Genomic DNA, 18,159 nt, shown 5'->3' with positions numbered 1-18,159 from the left:
CCCTTGATGACCATAAAAAGATTAAGTATCCTCAAGAGGGAAATCAGAAGGGCAAAGAGTGGGTATGAGATGGATCTGGCAGGTAAGGTTAAGGAAAATCCCGAGGTTCTATTGCTATATTAAGAGTAAAAGGGTGGCCAGGGAGAGAGTAGTTCCCCTTGGAGATCAGTGGGGCCGCCTATGTCTCGAGCCACAGGAGATGGGTGGGATTTTTAATGAATATTTCACACGAGCAGAGATGTTTTGGAGGACATTCATAATACCAGGGAGGAGGTATTTGTAGCCTTACAGCACATTAAGGTGGATGAATCCCCAGGGCCTGACTGGGTGAATCTTAGGACTTTGTGGGTGGCTAGAGGAGAAATTGCAGAGGCCCTTGTGGAGATTTTCACTTCATCGTTAGCCACAGATGAAGTTCCCAATGACCGGAAGGTGGCTAATGTTGTTCCGTTGTTTAAGAAGGGCGACAAGGACAAGCCAGAGAACTACAGGCCAGTCAGCCTGATGTCAGTAGTGGGGAAGTTACTGGAGGGAATTCTGAGGGACAGAATCTACCAGCATTTGTACAGAGTCTGATTAGGAGGAGTCAGCATAGCTTTGAGCATTGAATGTTTCATAAAGCATGACTTTCAGAGTGTTTTGAAGAGGTAACCAAAAGGCTAGGTGAGGGCAGTGGATGTTGTCTATTTAGACTTTATTAAGGCCTTTGACAAGGTCCCACATGGTAGGCTGGTCTGGATGGTAACGTTCCATGGAATCTAGTTAGGTGGATTCAAAATTGGCTTGGAGGTAGGAAACAGAGGGTGGTGGCTGCAAGTTGTTTCTCGGAATAGAGGCCGGTGACTCGTGATGTGCCTCGGGTCAGTATTGGGACACTTGTTATTCATTACTTATATAATTGATTTGGATGAGAATGCACAAGGCTCGATCAGTAAGTTTGCAGCTGGCAGGGACTTAGGAGGTGTTGATCATGAAGAAGGGTATTGTAAATTACAGGAGGATCTTGATCAGTTAAGGAAGTGGGCCAAATGGATTTCAATACAGATACACACAAGGTGATGCATTTTGGAAAGTCAAACCAGTGTAGGACTTATACTATGAATAGTAGGGCACTAGGGAGTGTAATGGAACAGAGAGACCTAGGAGTACAAGTGCATGGTTTGTTGAAAGCGGTGTCACAGGTAGACAGGGTGGTGAAAAAGGCATTTAACTACATTGGCCTTCGTCAGTCAGGGCATTGAGTACAGGAGTTGGGACGTTATGTTGCAGTTATATAAGTCGATGGTGAAGCTGCACTTAGAGTACTGTGTACAGTTTTGGTCACCCTGTTATAGGAAAGACATGTTAAACTGGAAAGAGTGCAGACAAGATTTATGAGGATGTTGCCAGGACTTGGAGGGCCTGAGTTATAGGGAGAGGTTGGCCAGATCAGGTCTTTTATTCCTTGGAGCGTAAGAGAAGGAGAGCTGATCATATAGAGGCTTACAAAATCATGATGGGTGTAGATTTAGGGTGAGAGGGGAAAGATTTAATAGGAACTTGAAGGACAACATTTTCACACCAAGGGTGGTATGTGGAACGAGCTGCCAGAGGAAGTGGTTGAGGCAGGTACAGTCGAATCATTTAAGAAGCACTTGGATAGGCATATGCAGGGACAGGGCTTAGAGGGATATGGGCCAAATGCAGGAAATTGGGACTACATAGGTGGGCACTATGGTTAGCATGGACTGGTTGGGCCAAAGGGCCTGTATCCATGCTGTATTGCTCTATGACTCTAAATGTAGATGTGCCTGCAAATAGTTGATTCAGATCTACGTTTGCTAATGTCATTGAAATTGACCTTCAGTTCAGACATTTAATTTCCAGACTATCCTTATCCATTTTCATAACTGCTTTGAAATCCACCTAGCTATGGTCACTATCTGCAAATTGTTCACCCACTGATACTTCATCCACTTGCCCAGCCTCATTCCCTAGGATTAGGTCCAGCATTGTCCCATCCCTAGTGGGTCTATCTGATGACATAGAAAGCTCTCCCGAATGCACTTTAAAAATTCCACCCTGTCTAATCCTTTCCAAACAAGACAATCCCAGTTAATACCAGGGAAGTGAAATCCCCCAATACACGAGGGATAAAAGGATATGGATATCTATGAAGTGAAGCCAGTTTCAGACACCAAGATCTACAGGTACAGAGATGACATATGATTCAGGCACCAATGAATTAGATATAAACATCCAGTACTGTCACACAGATGGAGGTGATAGAGGTAACCCTCATCCCTTAGACACTGGCACAGACAGACTTTACCTGTGGTAAAGGCAGCAGTCACAGGCTGGCTTCTTCTGTGTTTCAGGATGCCAGTGACTGACACCTGGTAGTGTGAGGCAGGTCTCAGGTCCTGCAGGGAGTACTGGGTCAGTGTTGGCTGCAGTCTCAGCACTGACTTACTATGTGTTTCACCGGTTAGTCCATATGTCAGGAGGATATGGTCAATATTGGCTTTTGGAGGTGTCCATTCCACAAAAACAAAGGTATCGGCTACCTCCCTGATGGTCATGTGAGTTGGTCCATCAATTACTGAAAGATAAATGGGGAGCTGTATTCAGCATGAGTTAATATGCCAATCAACCACAAACATCCAAGTCCAAGGGGAGACTTTGAGCAAACTTAACCTGAGATTAGCTTCAGACAGAAGGCTCTCTCTGGTTCGTGAATCACTCCCAGAACTTATTGCCCAATCCTAACAGGGTGAACCTTCTTGAACCTGATCATGGTTTGATACAACTGAATGGCTCCTTTAAAAATTCAACTAAATCAAACATGCTATTGTGTGACTGGTGTTAAACTAGATAAGGATGGGGGATTTCCCACCCTTAACTTATCCAACAATCTAACTGTTCCATCACAATGTAACCTCCATTAAACCCTGGTACTTCCTGACTTAAATGAATTCAAGTTCTCAAAGTTCCAATGATTTATGAGACAGGATCTTTCCTGCACAAACCATGCAGGTTCCGTGTAATCAGTCCTCGCCTTTCAGTCTTGCTTCTTATAAAAGGTTTAGGATTCTCCTTAATCTTACTTCCAAGGTCATTTCATGGACCCTTTTTATCCCCCAAATTTCTTTACATTCTCTCCTATATCCCCTGCAAACTTCAAGTGACTCATTCAATACCAATTTCCTATACCTGACATACTCTTCCTTCTTTTCCCCAATCAAACTTTCAATATCATCTGTTAACCAAGGTTCCCTAAATTTCACATCTCTGCCTCTTACGCTTACAGGGACATGCTGACTCTGAACTCTTACTACCTCACCTTTCCCCCCCATTTTTAAAAAATATTACATTTACTTATTAATGATGTGCCATCCCTTACTATCTTTGAGAAGGTGGTAGTAAATGGCCTTGAATCATTGCAGTCCTTCTGATGCAAGTACTCTGTGCTTTGGGCAGTGAGTTACAGGGTTTAGACAACTGACGATGAAGGAACAGTGATATTTTTCCAGGTCAGCATGATATAGAACATACAGCATAGGAACAGGCCCATTGGCCCACGATGTTGCACTGAACTAATCGAACTAGTAATTAAACACCTAACTAAATTGATCCCTCTACCTACACAGTGTCCATCTCTCTCCATTTTCTGCACATTAATGTGCCTATCTAAGACCCTCTTAACACCTCTATCATATTTACCTCCACCACACCTGGCAGCACACCACTCTCTGGGTAAAAACTGGCCCTGGGTAAAAAAAAACTGGGTAAAAATCTCCTTTGAATTTACCCCCTCTCACCTTAAATGCATGCCCTCAAGTATTAGGCATTTTGAACCAGGGAAAAATACATCAGCTGTCTACTCTATCTATGCCTCTCATAATTTTTTAAACTTCTGTCAGGTCTCCCCTCAGCCTTCACCACTCAAGGGAAGACAACCCAAGTTTGTCCATCCTCTCCTTATAGCACATGCCCTCTAATCTAGGCAGCATCCTGGTAAATTGTTTCTGCACCCTCTGAAACCTCCATGTCCTTCCTATAATGGGGCAACCAGAATTGAACGCAATTCTCCAGATGCAGCCTAACCAGAGTTTTATAATGCTGCAAAATAACTTTGATTCTTGAACTCAATACCTCGACTAATAAATGTAAGCATGCCACATGCCTTCTTTACCACCCTATCAACCTGTGCAGCCACTTTCGGGGAGCTATGGACTTGGACCCCAAGGTCTCTTTACATTAACACTGTTAAGGGTCCTGCCATTAACTGTGTACTGTCCCTTTACATTTGATCTTCCAAAGTGCAACACCTACAACTTGCCTGGATTAAACTCCATCTGCCATTTCTCTGCCTATATCTGCAACTGATCTATATCCCGCTGTATCCCTTTGGCAATCTTCTACACTATCCACAACACCACCAATCTTTGTATCATCTGTGAACTTACTAACCCACCCATCTACATTTTCACCCAGGTCATTTATATATAATCACAAACAGCAGAGGTCCCAGTACAGATCCCTACAGAACATCACTAGTCACAGACCTGCTTAATACTCTTGTAATTTGCCCTGCTCCAATTTAATACTGTCCCACAAGGTCCATACTTATCCTTACCTAATAGCTATCTTAAAACTTAATGAGTTGTGTACACTGTTCCCTAACTGTTCTCCCACTGAAATATTAGTCACCTGGCCAAACTCATTTCCCAACACCAGGTCCAGTACAGCCCCTCCTCTCATTGGACTATCTACATACTGATATAAGAAACTCTCCTGGATGCACCTAACAAATTCTGCCCTATCTAAACCTCTTGCACTAAGGAGGTTCCAGTCTATATTGGGGAAGTTGAAGTCACCCATGACAACAACCCTGTTATTTTTACATCTTTCCATAATCTGCCTGCATATCTGTTCCTCAATATCCCAGTGGCTATTGGGGGTCTGTATAATGCTATCAGAGTGATTGAACCTTTCTTATTTTTTGTGTTCTCCCCATATAGACTCAGTGGATAATCCCTCCATTATGTCCCAAGTGCAGCTGTGATAATGTCCCTGATTAATAGTGCAACTCCCCCACCCTCTTATGTCCCACTCTCTCTTTTCTGAAACACCAAAACCCTGGAACATTAAGCATTCAGTCCTGTTCCTCTCAAGTCTCTGTAATGGCCACAACATCATAGTTCCATGTACTGATCCATGCTCTAAGTTCATCACCCTTACCCCTAATACTCCTAGCAATAAAATCCACATTTCAACCCATCCATCCCATTGTGTCTACTACCTTGCTCCTGTCTGTCCTTCTTTACAGACTTACTGGTCAGGACATTTATCTTCCTCTCAATCTCTCCACTTCCTGACCTGGTGACTGGTCATTTCTATTTTGACTGAATGAAGCATTTACTCACGGGTGGAAACTGTTGCTGTTGCTGGCAAGCTTCTCGCCTGCTCTTTGAGTGCAACCAGGTTGACTGTGTAATCTTCACCAGGTCTCAAACCCGTCTGGTTGAAGGAGGTGACTGTCATGGGAAGCTGTACTATCATACCTCCTTCGTTACTCTGAAACACAGGTGCAATATTACACTGGGTCAGAGAGAACAGTTTAGGAGTGGGGAGGGAAGAGGGGATTGAGGGAGGAATAGAGATAACTAGAGCAAGAATGTAGTGGAGGGAAGGACCCCTTGGATTTATCTGTGATGATCAAACTTTTATTACCTTCGCTTAGAAGTCCGGCAGAGGAAACATTTCCTCCTTACCTTCCCTTGGCCATCTCTGATCTACAGTGAAGGCCCTCAGCCACTCACCCACCTTAGACTGGACTGAGTGCCATTGTCACACTGCTGCATCCAGTGTGTTGGTACAAAGAGATGAGGAAGTGAGAGATACCTACAGGAGTTGGCCTTGGGGCTCGGGCACTGGTCTGAATGGTGAGAGGCCACAGGATGACTGATGGAATGAGTGAAGTAGCTGAGTATGACTTACCTTTGCAATGAAACTGATCTCCCAAGCATCAAATGTGAACTGGAAAGGGTCCCACTGCACCTCCACTGCTGTCTCAGTGACAGATTTGAAGTGAAGTCCTTGAGGAGTAGTCAGATCTTGGAGAGATAGCAGAGATTAGTCTGAGCTCACAAGGACCACATCCTTCAGGCTTTCTGATAAGAAGGTCACATTCCAATTCCTGGCCATTTTCATGCTTTTTTTTTAAACCTGTTGTCATCACTCACAAGAAAGGCTTGTATTTTCCCACATGTCCCTGAGTGCTTTCTAGACCACTTCTAGTGTCAGCACTGTGGTAGTTCACAAAATAGACTGTCAGTTTATTCATTCACAGGATGTCACTGGTAACACCAGCATTTATTGCCCATCTCTAACTGCCCCTGACTGAGAAGGCAGTTGTGAGTCCATCACATGGTTGGGTCTGGAGTGGTGGATATCCCAGATCAGATAAGGATGGCAGATTTCCTTCCCTTACTGACACTTGTGGACCTGATCTAATTTTATGACAACCCAGTGAATCTGAACATATTGCTGAGATAAGCTTTATTTAAACAATTCTAGATTAACTAGCTGAATTTAAATTCCTCAATGCCATGATGAGATTTGAACCCAAGACTCAATGGCCCAGAACTCTGATTGTTAGTCCAGTGACAGGTTTGATTCATGCGATGGCTGAATCTGATGGAAGCTCTTTTCCATAGGAAAGGTGAAGCACAAGCCCAGGTTACAGTCTCATGAAAAGCCCCATGATGAATTTCAGGCTCTCCCCAATATTTCTGCCATCATCTGTTCCTCAAGTGCATGTACATTTGGTCAAAGGAGATATTCCAAAAGAATGGGTGTCAGGAGGAGAGAGTTTAGGGAATGGAATTTCAGAGGTTAGATCTGAGACAGATGAAGACAGAGAAAAGCAATGGTGGACTTAAAGGTGAGGATAAGGGAGGCCAGAATTGGAGATCGACAGATACCTTGAAGGCTGCAGGGCTGGAACAGAGACAAGAAGAGCAAAGGGGAAAGGGATCTGTAAAACAGGAAAGAGAATTTGAAGATGAATGCAGTGTTTAATGGAAATACAGTGAAAGGATGGTGAGGGACTGAAAAATTGGAAGGTTAGAATGCAGTTCGCAGAGCATTGAACACCCTTTGAACAGTGGCAGAGTGGCCAGGTTAGCTTTGGAGCAGATGAGGTGACATGTAACATGGTAGAAGTAGTTCAGACAGCCCAGGGCAGGGACAGGCGAGCAGGGAGGCAAATTCAGCACCAGAGAACAGTCTCATTCAGCCTCAGACTGCCAGAGGAAGGCATGTAATGAGAGACTTGGAGACACTGTTTTTAAGACAGATGTAAAACTAAGGATTCAGCTTTCTGTTGGGAGAAAGATGGGATGAAGATGGGACTGAACCAACATTGTTCCACTTTTCATTTGTACATCAAGGGAGAACTTTTGCCCTAGAGTCAGAGTCCTATAGTGCAGGAATAGGCCCTTCGGTCCACCTTGTCTATGCAACCTATCTACACTAATCCCATTTACCAGCATCTTGACCCATAGCCTTCTATGCCTTGCCGATTCAAATGCTTGGCCAGATAATTTTGTGAGAATCTCTGCCTCCACCACCCCCTCAGGTAAGGTGTTCCAGATTCCAACCACCTTGTGGGTGAAGAAAATTCCTCCTCAGATCCCCTTTAAAAGTCTTACCCCTTACCTAAACCTTTGCCTTCTAGTTTTAGAAGGTGAAAGGTTCTCTATTATTGAGTCATAGAGTAACACAGCATGGATACAGGCCCGTCAGTCCAACCAGTCCATGCTGACCACAGTACCCATCCATCTAGTCCCAATTTCCTGTGTTTCGGCCCATATCCCTCTAAGTCCCGCCCCTGCATGTACCTATCCAAGTGCTTCTTAAGTGATACTATTGTACCTGCCTCAACCACTTCCTCTGGCAGCTCGTTCCATCTACTCACCACAGTCCATATAAAAAAGTTGCCCCTCAGGTCCCCTTTAAATCTTGCCCCTCTCACCCTAAATCTATGCTTCCTAGTTCTGGACTCCCCTACCCTGGGGCGAAGACCGTTACCATCCACCTTATCTCTGCCTTGTATAATTTTAAACACTTCTATAAGGTCACCACTCATTCTCCAACATTCCAAGGAATAAAGACAGCCTGGCCAACCTCTCCCTGTAACTCAGGCCCTCTCATCCTGGCAACATCCTTGTACATCTTTTCTGCACTCTTTCCAGTTTAACCATGTCTTTCCTACAACAGGGTGACCAAAACCGTACACAGTACTCCAAATGCGGCCTCACCGATGACTTATACAACTGCAACATAATGTCCCAACTCCTGTATTCAACACCCTGACTGATGAAGGCCAGTGTGCTAAATGCCTTTTTCACCTCCCTGTCTACTTGTGACATTGCTTTCAACAAACCATGCACTTGTACTCCTAGGTCCCTCTGTTCCATTACACTTCCTTCATCCCGAAGTTTACACCCCTTATCTACACCCCCAAAAATTTTGTACTCATCTATCAGGTTGCTCCTCAGCCTCCTCCTCTTAAAGGAAACAAACCCAACCTCTCCAGTCTCTCCTCTTAACTGAAACATTCCATCCCAGGCAACATCCTAGTGAATCTCCTATGCACCCTCTCCAGTGCAATCACATCCTTCCTATAGTGTGGTGACCAGAACTGCACACAATATTCCAGCTGTGGCCTTACCAGTGTTATGTAACACATCACACTCTCCCTGCTCTTATATTCTATGCTTCAGCTTATGAAGGCAAGAACCCCATATGAAGATAAAAATAATGCAGATGCTAGAAATCTGAAACAAAAACAGAAAATGCTAGAAAAACTCAACAGGTCAAACAGTATCTGTGGAGAGAGACCCAGTCAACGTTTTAGGTCTGTAACCTTTCATGAGACTGAAAAAGAGAGAGAGATGCAAGTTAGTTTTCAGTAGGAGAGAAGGTGGGGGAGGGATGTGTTGAACAAATATGATAGGATGAGCTGAAATGGCAGTAATTACCCCACACATGGAGACACCGACAATGCAGATGCTGGAATCTGGAGCAACAAACAATGGATTGGAGCAACTCAATGGTCAAGCAGCATCTGTGGGGGGAAGGAATTGTTGATGTTTCGGGTGGAAACCCTGCATTGGGACTGTGTTACCAGCATACGAAGCTCTTGGTCTGTGTAATGGGTCATTGATGCCAAGGTACTGGGATCTGCCCCACAGCCTAACAAGTAGAAGAAAAACTGAGCCCACATGACATTAAAACAAAACAGGAAATGGAAAATGCTTCCCTGCCTTCTCTCTTGAAAACCAACTTACTCAGTTTCTCAGTTTACTCACTCACTCCTTTTCAGTTCTGACAAAGGATTGCAAACCCTAAAAATTGATTCTTTCTGTTCACACAGATGCTGCCTGACCTGCTGAATTTTTCCAGCATTTTCTGTTTTTGTTTCAAGTATCATCAGCATGGTAGGGGGCAGGTATGGTAGCGTAGCATATTACGTAGCAAGGTAGGTAGCACTATTACAGCACCAGCGACTCGGGTTCAATTCTGGCCACTGTAAGGAGTTTGTATGTTCTCCCAGTGTCTGTGTGGGTTTCCTCTGGGTGCTCCAGTTTCCTCTCACATTCCAAAAAAAACATATGGGTTAGGAAGTTGTGGGCATACTGTGTTGGCACCGGAAGCATAGTGACACTTGTGGGCTGCCCCCAGAAAATTTTATGCAAAAATGTATTTCACTGTCTTTCGATATACCTGTACATGTGACTAATAAAGATATCTTATCCTGTATGCCTTCTTCACCACCTTATCTACAGTGCTGCCACTTTCAGGGATACTTTGACTTGTACACCAAGGTCCCTCTGTTCCTTAAAACTCCCTAGAGCCCCACCATTCATTGTGTATAACCTACCCTATTACACCCAACGTTCATCAGGGTTAAATTCCATTTGCCCTTGCTGTACCCGTGTAAAGAACTGATCAGGGCCTTCCTGTGAGTCTAAGACTGTTCTCCTCACCGTCAAACAACATCAATTTTTGCCTCATCTTCAATCGGATCCAAAATGACAGCAAGCTGAACAACTCTATTTCAGAGATTACCCAGTGATTCATTATTTCCTGGACCGCTTCAAATTAATATCAAAAGTGCCATTTTTAAAAAAACATTGTGATTTAATTTAAAACCATGAGAGGTAAAGAATCACACTTAACTGCAAAAGAGTGCAGTGGTATAAAGGTGTAAATGTAAGGAGTGCTGACACACTGGTTCCAGGACTGTTGATGGGCTGGGCATGATTACTTCCATACTCAGGAGTGTTGACACTGTAACCCACTGGCTCACTGAGCTACTGCTTCTTCCCTGTGTGGACACTAAGGTTATATTCAAAGCCTGGCCCCATCCTTCGATGGCAGCTGTGGTCTGGTTCCCAGGGACACACAGCTCCATCTGCACCCAGACCGGCCTAATCGGACGGTAGGTGACGAGATACTCAGTGACTCCCTAGGAAGCCTCCGCTGCAGATCAACAGCAGAGCCTGAAGCACCAGTGGGCTGGGAATACCGGATGGAGCAAATACCACAGGATTTAGCACAACACCTTTCCCCATCTGAGTGTATCAGGAGATGGGCACTCGGCTCATCAACTCCACCCTCTCCCCAACCCTGACCCTCTTACAGCAGGGACCCAGGAACCTTCACCACCACAGCTACTGTGGGGATATGTCTCACTGGTGAGATGCACAACATCCTCACAGGGATGCACTGACACCGAGGATCCCTCCATCCCCTGGACATCTTCCCCCTCCCAGTACACATGGCCCTCTCACCATGGGATGACATTGGTATTGGTTTATTATTGTCACTTGTACCGAGGTACAGTGAAAAACTTGTCATGCATTCCGATCATACAGGTCAATTCATTACACAATGCAGTTACATTGAGTTAGTACAGAGTGCATTGATGTAGTACAGGAAAAACAATAACAGTACAGAGTAAAGTGTCACAGCTACAGAGAAAGTGCAGTGCAATAAGGTGCAAGGTCACAACAAGGTAGATCGTGAGGTCGTAGTCCATCTCATTGTATAAGGGAACCGTTCAATAGTCTTATCACAGTGGGGTAGAAGCTGTCCTTAAGTCTGGTGATACGTGCCCTCAGGCTCCTGCATCTTTTACCCAATGGAAGAGGAGAGAAGAGAGAATGTCCCGGGTGGGTGAGGTCTTTGATTATGCTGGCTGCTTCACCAAGACAACGATAGGTAAAGACAGAGTCCAAGGAAGGGAGGTTTGTGCCCGTGACGCGCTGGGCTGTGTCCACAACTCTCTGCAGTTTCTTGCGGTCCTGGGCAGAGCAGTTGCCATATCACCACCTCAGCAACAACTCAGTCCACTGGGCAACCCCTCCATGTGAGGCAAACAGATCCCTCCTTCCTCTCTAAGTCATGACTGTTGCAATCAGTCAGGGATGGGACACTAGAGCAGCTACCCTCTGGCTTAAACATCAAACTGTTACCTTGGGGTTCTACACATGTAGACATTACAACAGGCAACAAAGTGAACGTTTGAAGTGGGGTGGGTTCAGCACAGCCTCTCAAATGTCCTACCATTCAATACGATCTTGGTTGATCTGACTGCAACCTTAATTCCACACTCCTGCCTAACCCCAGTAACCTTAGGTCATCAAAAATTTCTCCACTTCTGTCTTAAAAATATTCAAAGACTCAGCTTCTACTGTCCTTTGAGGAAGAGAGTTCCAAAGATCCAGCACTCCCTGAGAGAACTGTTTCCCCATGAGATAGAGAAACCTGTCCGGGGGGAGGAAAGAGGGGGAGGTGAAATGGTGGAAGCAAAGTCATGTTCCAACATCACTTAATAAGTGCCAGCCTGTTTGAAAACTTTCAGTGTAAATTAATATCAAGCAGTGGGTAAACTAGGCCCTTGATTCCAACTGATGATTTTCTCACTTCATATTTAATCAAATGGAGAAAATGTGAAGTGATGCATGGGGGAAAGAGAAGGTGAGGTCAAAGACCCTTCATCAGAACAACCTCTCATCTTCCACCTGGGCAGATTGTAGTCTTCCAGACTCAGTTGCAAGTTCTCCCACTTCAGGTAACTCACCTTCTGTCTGCAGGAGAACTGGCTATTTCTACAGTTTCCCATAATCTGTGGTATTGGCTCAGTTCTTCTCTCACCATTCATACACCCTGATCTGCTGGCCACATCTCAGAGCCCTGCTATTAGCATCACATTTACCCTGCTTTGCTTATATTGTCACCCTCTAACTGCCCTATTAGTGACTTCTACAACTTACCCCCATGGTATCTCTGGCCTTGCCCTACACCAGACTATTCATTCCTCTCCCACCTTCTTTCCAATTTAAAACTAACATTTTTCCCTCTTTCTTAGTTCTCATGAAGGGTCTTCAACCTGAAACATTAACTGTTTCTCTCTCCACAGATGCCGCCTGACCTACTGAGTGTTTCCAGAATTTTCTGCTTTTATTTATTTCAGATTTCCATTGTTGGAGTTTTCTTTTTTATTTTGAGGTTATGCTGGAACTGTACATGGCACTAGTTAGACTCAGCCTGAGCACTGTGCACAGTTCTCAGGTTACAGGTTACAGGGAAGTTGTGACTGCACTGGAGGGTGCAGAGGAGACTCACCAGCAGGCTGTCAGGACTGGTAAGTGTCAGCTTTGAGGAGCTATTGGATCAGCTGGGGCTGTTTTCTTTGAGTAGAGGAAACCAAAGGTTGACTCAACTGCATGGAGTAAATAGGAGGGACCTCAACAGAAGGGTCAAATACCAAAGGGTGTAGTTTTACAATAATTGGTAGGGAGATTAGTGGGCAGATGAGGGTGGTGGGGAATGAAAATCATTCCCTCAAAGGGTGAGAGAGATAGAAACACATTTAAATGCCCTTCACATTTACATGTGACCTTGAGGAGCTGTGACACACGGGGCTATGGACCCAATGCTGGAAGCGGTGGCACCAATTTGGGTAGATCTTTCACAGCTGGCATAGTTATAGTGGGGGCAAAAGCTTTCTGATAATGTGAATGTGTAATGATTCTACTACAACAGCTGCCATTGCACCTTGTCCTCTCCTACAAGTTGGTGGAACCGCAGTATGATGTCCCTACCTGCCACACAGTTTTCTCCAGGAAAGCCATCCTGACAGGAGCAGTTGCCATGTCTGCACTGACCATTGTTGCTGCAGTCGTTCAGGCACCTCAGCTGGTTGCAGTCCTCTCCGGTGTAGTCCTTGGAGCACAGGCAGGAGTCATTCACACACTGTCCATGGCCAGAGCATGCATTGGGGCATTTCAGCTGGGCACAGTCCTCTCCTTTGTAGGGTTCCTCACAGACACATTCCTCTTGTACACACAGGCCGTGTCCACTGCAGTCCCGCAGACATTCCGTGTCGTTGCAGTTCTGCCCTGTGTAGCCCTGGTCACAGGCACACTGCCCATTGACACACATCCCGTGCCCAGAGCAGTTGGTCAAGCAAAGTGGCACTGAGCATCCCTTGCCAGTCCAGCCAAGGTCACAGCTGCAATCACAAGTCTCCATGCTGAAGTTCCCATGGCCACTGCACAGAGGAGAATAATCAACTTGACCTGGAGGGAGAGAGAGAAAAAGAGAGCAGAGTTAGAGAAGGGTAGTGGGCAGCTGGAACTGAGACTGTCCCCTACATAGGGAGGTGACTACTGTCAAAGGGCAGCACCAGCAGCTCAGCAGAAACGTCGTGTGCCTGTCAGTCCATGAATATTTGATGCATTCCTGGAATGTTATACAGCATGGAAACAGGCCCTTCAGCCCAACTAGTCCATGCTGACCAAGATGTCTAACTGAGCTGGTCACATTTGTCCAATATCCCTCTAAACCCCTCCTATCCATGTGTCTGTCCAAATTCCAAATGTCTTTTAAATGTTGTAATTGTACTCCCCTCTACCACTCCCTCTGGCACCTTGTTCCACTAAACCCATGACCGTCTATGTTGGGGGGGGGGGGGGGGGGGGGGGGGGGGGGGGGGGGGGGGAGGGGAGGAGGAGGACGAGGGATATTGAAGAGTATGGAGAGGAAAATAGTTTATGGAGTAGTGAGATGTGAAGTGAGCAACTGGGAACCATGAAGACAGAGTGCTCAGTCAAAGGAAAGGCAAAGTGTCTGCAGTGGGTGGTGGTCTTGAGAGGGTGTGGAGAGTGGGAGGAGTGTGGAGGGGGAAGGGGGTTAAGGACATGTGGAGGGGAGAGCAAGGGGGAGATTGGGGGGAGGGGGATAAAGGGGGGGATTTGGAGATGTGGGGAGGGGGAGGGGAGGTGCTTGGTAGGGATTTGGAGGGGGAGTGGAAGGGAAGGTGAGGGGGAAAGGAGGGGAGGGGGAGTGGAGTGGGAGAGTGGGAAAGGGGGAGAAGGGGACGTGGGAGGGGAGGTGGTTGGGAGGGGCATGGATGGGAGGGGAGTGTTGGGTAGTGGTGGGAAAAGGGGAGGGGAGGTGGGAGTTTGGAGGGGGAGGGGGAGGAGGGTAGGTAGGGGTGTGGAGGGTCAACAGTAGAGAGAGAAGTTGGTCCAGTGAGGGAGGAGAGGGTAGTTGTGGGGAGACGCTCTAGGTGTGGGTCTGCTGTGCTCATGTGTATGTGATGGCAGAGTGGTGTTGTGCAGTGGAGCAGGGGTGGACAGTCCAGGGACAGAGGGGGCAGTCTATGGGATTGACACATCTGTGGGATGTCTTGTGGTGGTGTGTGGGATGGGGATCTGTTTGATGGGGGTCTGTGGGATGTCCAGTGGTGGTGTGACAGTCTGTGGTGGTGTTGATGGGGGTCTGTTGGGCCAACGTGCGAAGCGGTGTTATTCCATTGCAGGAGAGGTTGTTGACTTAGAAAGTGGTCTGTGCGTGGATCAGGTTCCTGGGGGAGCTCCCTACCTGCCGCCGAGCTCTCTGCTGAGTACCCAGTGGTGCACTGTTGTCTGAGCACAGAAACCTCTCTCTCCAGCAGCTCAATACGTTCGACGAGGTTCTTGAGCAGTGAGTTCGTTAGGCAATCACAGGCCTGTTGGGGGATGTTGATGTTATGTGTGAAGCCCACCTGGCTCTGCAGGGTCTGGTTTTGTTGAACGTACTCAGCAGTATACTCATGCTGGGAAGGTTTAGTCTGTCCCAGAGCACTGTCTGCCCTGACTGAACAGAACGACTCCAGTGGCATGTGGATGTTGTAGATGTGATTGAAGATGATTGCCTGCTGCTCGAGTAGCACGGTGTGGTTAATCTGATGAACACTGGCTGAAGCCTCATCACCCTTCTGCCATTGTGCGTTAACCAACACTCGATGTTTGCCAGGATCCAACAGTGTGCTGAGCCAAAGAGCCAGGATACTGAACTGTTGCATCATCTCAGCATCTAGTTCCTCAGGACTGGGTGTCACCTGAACAAAAGGATGAACGTGTCTTGAATTGGGAGCTGCAAAGAAAAGGTTCAAAGAATCAAGCCAAGACCTGGAGATTCCTGCTGACACTTCACTTCCAAAGAACTCCCAACATGCCTCTAACCACAGTAACCATCAGGTCATCCAAACACTGCGTCTGAACCTTTTCCAACCACTGCCCTTTTGGAAGTCCCTTCTAACTACTACCCTTTGCTTGTCTCCCAGTGAAGCCATGCCTTGATTTTCAAATTCTCATTAGCTAAACCCTTCATGGATTCTTCCCCCCCCCCCCCACAACACCCCCACCCCCACCCACCACCAAGCTTCCCAGCCCAACAGTCTAACTCAAGAGCCACACTGCTCCACATTGATTGCAGCATTACATGAGTGTCTAAATAATTTCTTCCTCAGAAGAATTGCAGTGGCTGCAGAATCTACAAGGGGATCTTACAGAATCTACAGGGGGATGAAGATAATTGGGTGAGAAAACAGCACGGGAAAGTGTGAAATGATCTATTTTGACTGGTGGAATGTGAAGGAGATTATGTTTAAATGAAGAGGACAGGTGAGGTAGCATGCACAAATCACAAAAAGTCAATCTGTTTTGATGAAAGGCCCAGAACCAAGCCACTGATATCCCAACCCAAGTACAGAGGTCCCAAGACCCCCCCCCCCCCCACCACCCCCCAACAGTATAGAGGTCCCGACCTCTGCAATTCCTTCTCTAAACCTTACCATTTCTCTCTTTTTAAAATGCTGCTTCACACCAAAATTTAAGCTTCATGTCTGAGGTGACTCAATATAAAGTTACTGTGAAGTCACTCAGAACGTTTTGTATTTTCCTGGTGCTACATAAATACAAAGGGCTTTTCGGAAAAGGGAGACAGCAAAGGCTCTGGCTGAGGATGTCAGAGCTCCCTTTCTGTGAGAGAGTTCGGATGTGATGTCACTGAGACAACCCATTCAGACTGCTCCAGAAGGCTCAGTGATATCAGCACCCACATTATGGGAAGTTGTTGAATGCTTCCTTTCTGACAGAAAAGTCAAGCTATCCGCCATTTTGCTCTGTTACATTTTCTCTGCTCCTTTGTTCTGCTTCTGGCAGTCCAAGGAGGAAGAATTTATTTAGACACTCATGTAATGCTGCAATCCCATTCCTTGAGCGAGAAGCTGTAACAATTACAAGTATGTTTGAAAGCAGAGGATGTGCTGGATGGAGACACTAGCACCCTGCAGCTGGATGCCTGCCTGCTTCCTTCTCCAGCACCTGCTCTGACTGAGTAATACTGCTCCCATTCTCGGTACCTTGTAAGGGGACTGGCACCAAAATCACCAGCAGGCAAATCAGACAGACCCTGGTGTCTAACATCCCCAGCTTCAGTAGTGTGAGCCCATATGACCTAGACTGCTTCATAATCAAATCAATCACAACTATAACACTGAGAAAACAATCCCCTCTGGGAAATAGAGCATCACAGACAGCCTGATAACAAACGAGCTGAGAAAGATTGGAGTAAGCTATGTGAACAGTGATCGATGTCAGCTGCAGACATACACAGCATGCACAGGTAAAAGGGAACGGTTCACTTCTTTCCAGTACTGAGAAGAAGTGGTAGAATCTACAGGGGGATGAAGATAATTGGGTGAGAAAACAGCACAGGAAAGTGTGAAATGATCCATTTTGACTAGTGGGATGTGAAGGAGATTATGTTTAAATGAAGAGGACAGGTAAGGTAGCATACACAAATCACAAGAAGTCACTGTTTTGATGAAGGGTCATTAACCTGAAATCTCGACTGTTTCTTTCTCCACGATACTGCCTGACCTGGGATTATCTCCTGCCTTTGTGTTTGTGCTTTAGATTTCTAGCAAGAACAGCATTTTGCTTGCCTCTTGCAGAAAAAAAAACTTAATACAAACATACAGGCCTTGATTTTGGATCACAGTGCAGAGTTTGGATCCCTCTGTCCATGGAAAGATATTCTTACCCAAGAGGTAGCTGGTAAGTTTACTAATTCCTGAAATGGGGAGATTGCCACATGAGGAAACATTCAATAGACCAAACTATATCCCCAAGCATTTAGAGTCATACAGAAGAGAAACAGGCCATCCAGTTATACAGACCATCAAGTACCCATCTATACATATCTATGTCTTGTTAAATTCAAGTGCTCATCTAGATACAGGAGTACCTGCCTCAACCATCCACTCAGCAGTGGGTCCAGATTCCATTCTCTGAGTGGAAAAGTTCTTCCTCAGATCTCCTCTAAATCTCTGATCTTTTTCCTAAACCCATATCCTCTAGTTTTTCCACACCTCTGCTGTGGCGAAAATCTTTCTACTATCTATCCCCCTCATCATTTTGTACACCTCTAAAAGGTTCCTCCTCAACCTCCTTGCTCCAAGGAAAACAAACCCAGCCTCTCCAGTCACTCCTTATAACTAAAATGCTCCACCCAGGCAACATCCTGGTGAATCTCCTCTGCACCCTCTCCAGCACAATCACATCCTTCCTATAGTGTGGTGACCAGAACTGCACACAGTACTCCAGTTGTGGCCTAACTAATGTTTTATAAAGTTGTACCATGATCTCTCCACTCTCATATTCTCTGCCTCAGCCAATGAAGGCAAGTATCCTATATCCCATCTTTGATACCTTATCTACCTGTGCTGCCACCTTCAGGGATACTTGGACATACTCCAAGGTACTTTTGTTC

The 18,159-nt window shown here is 45.9% G+C and overlaps 1 protein-coding gene across 1 annotated transcript in view; it reads right to left on the bottom strand.

Annotated features, from left to right (window-relative positions):
• Positions 1-18,159, bottom strand: part of tnr (tenascin R (restrictin, janusin)) — a 132,077-nt gene that overhangs the window by 96,322 nt on the left and 17,596 nt on the right. The window contains 5 exon segments of the mRNA XM_052011204.1: positions 2,312-2,581; positions 5,409-5,559; positions 5,983-6,098; positions 13,161-13,637; positions 14,944-15,477. Coding sequence (XP_051867164.1) covers positions 2,312-2,581; positions 5,409-5,559; positions 5,983-6,098; positions 13,161-13,637; positions 14,944-15,409 — 1,480 coding nt within the window. The 5' untranslated portion in view covers positions 15,410-15,477.

This window comes from Pristis pectinata, chromosome 3 (genome assembly GCF_009764475.1).
Source record: "Pristis pectinata isolate sPriPec2 chromosome 3, sPriPec2.1.pri, whole genome shotgun sequence".
Classification (NCBI taxonomy): domain Eukaryota; kingdom Metazoa; phylum Chordata; class Chondrichthyes; order Rhinopristiformes; family Pristidae; genus Pristis; species Pristis pectinata.
Note: the sequence above shows the minus strand (reverse complement) of the source record. Positions and strands in the feature narration are given on the sequence as shown.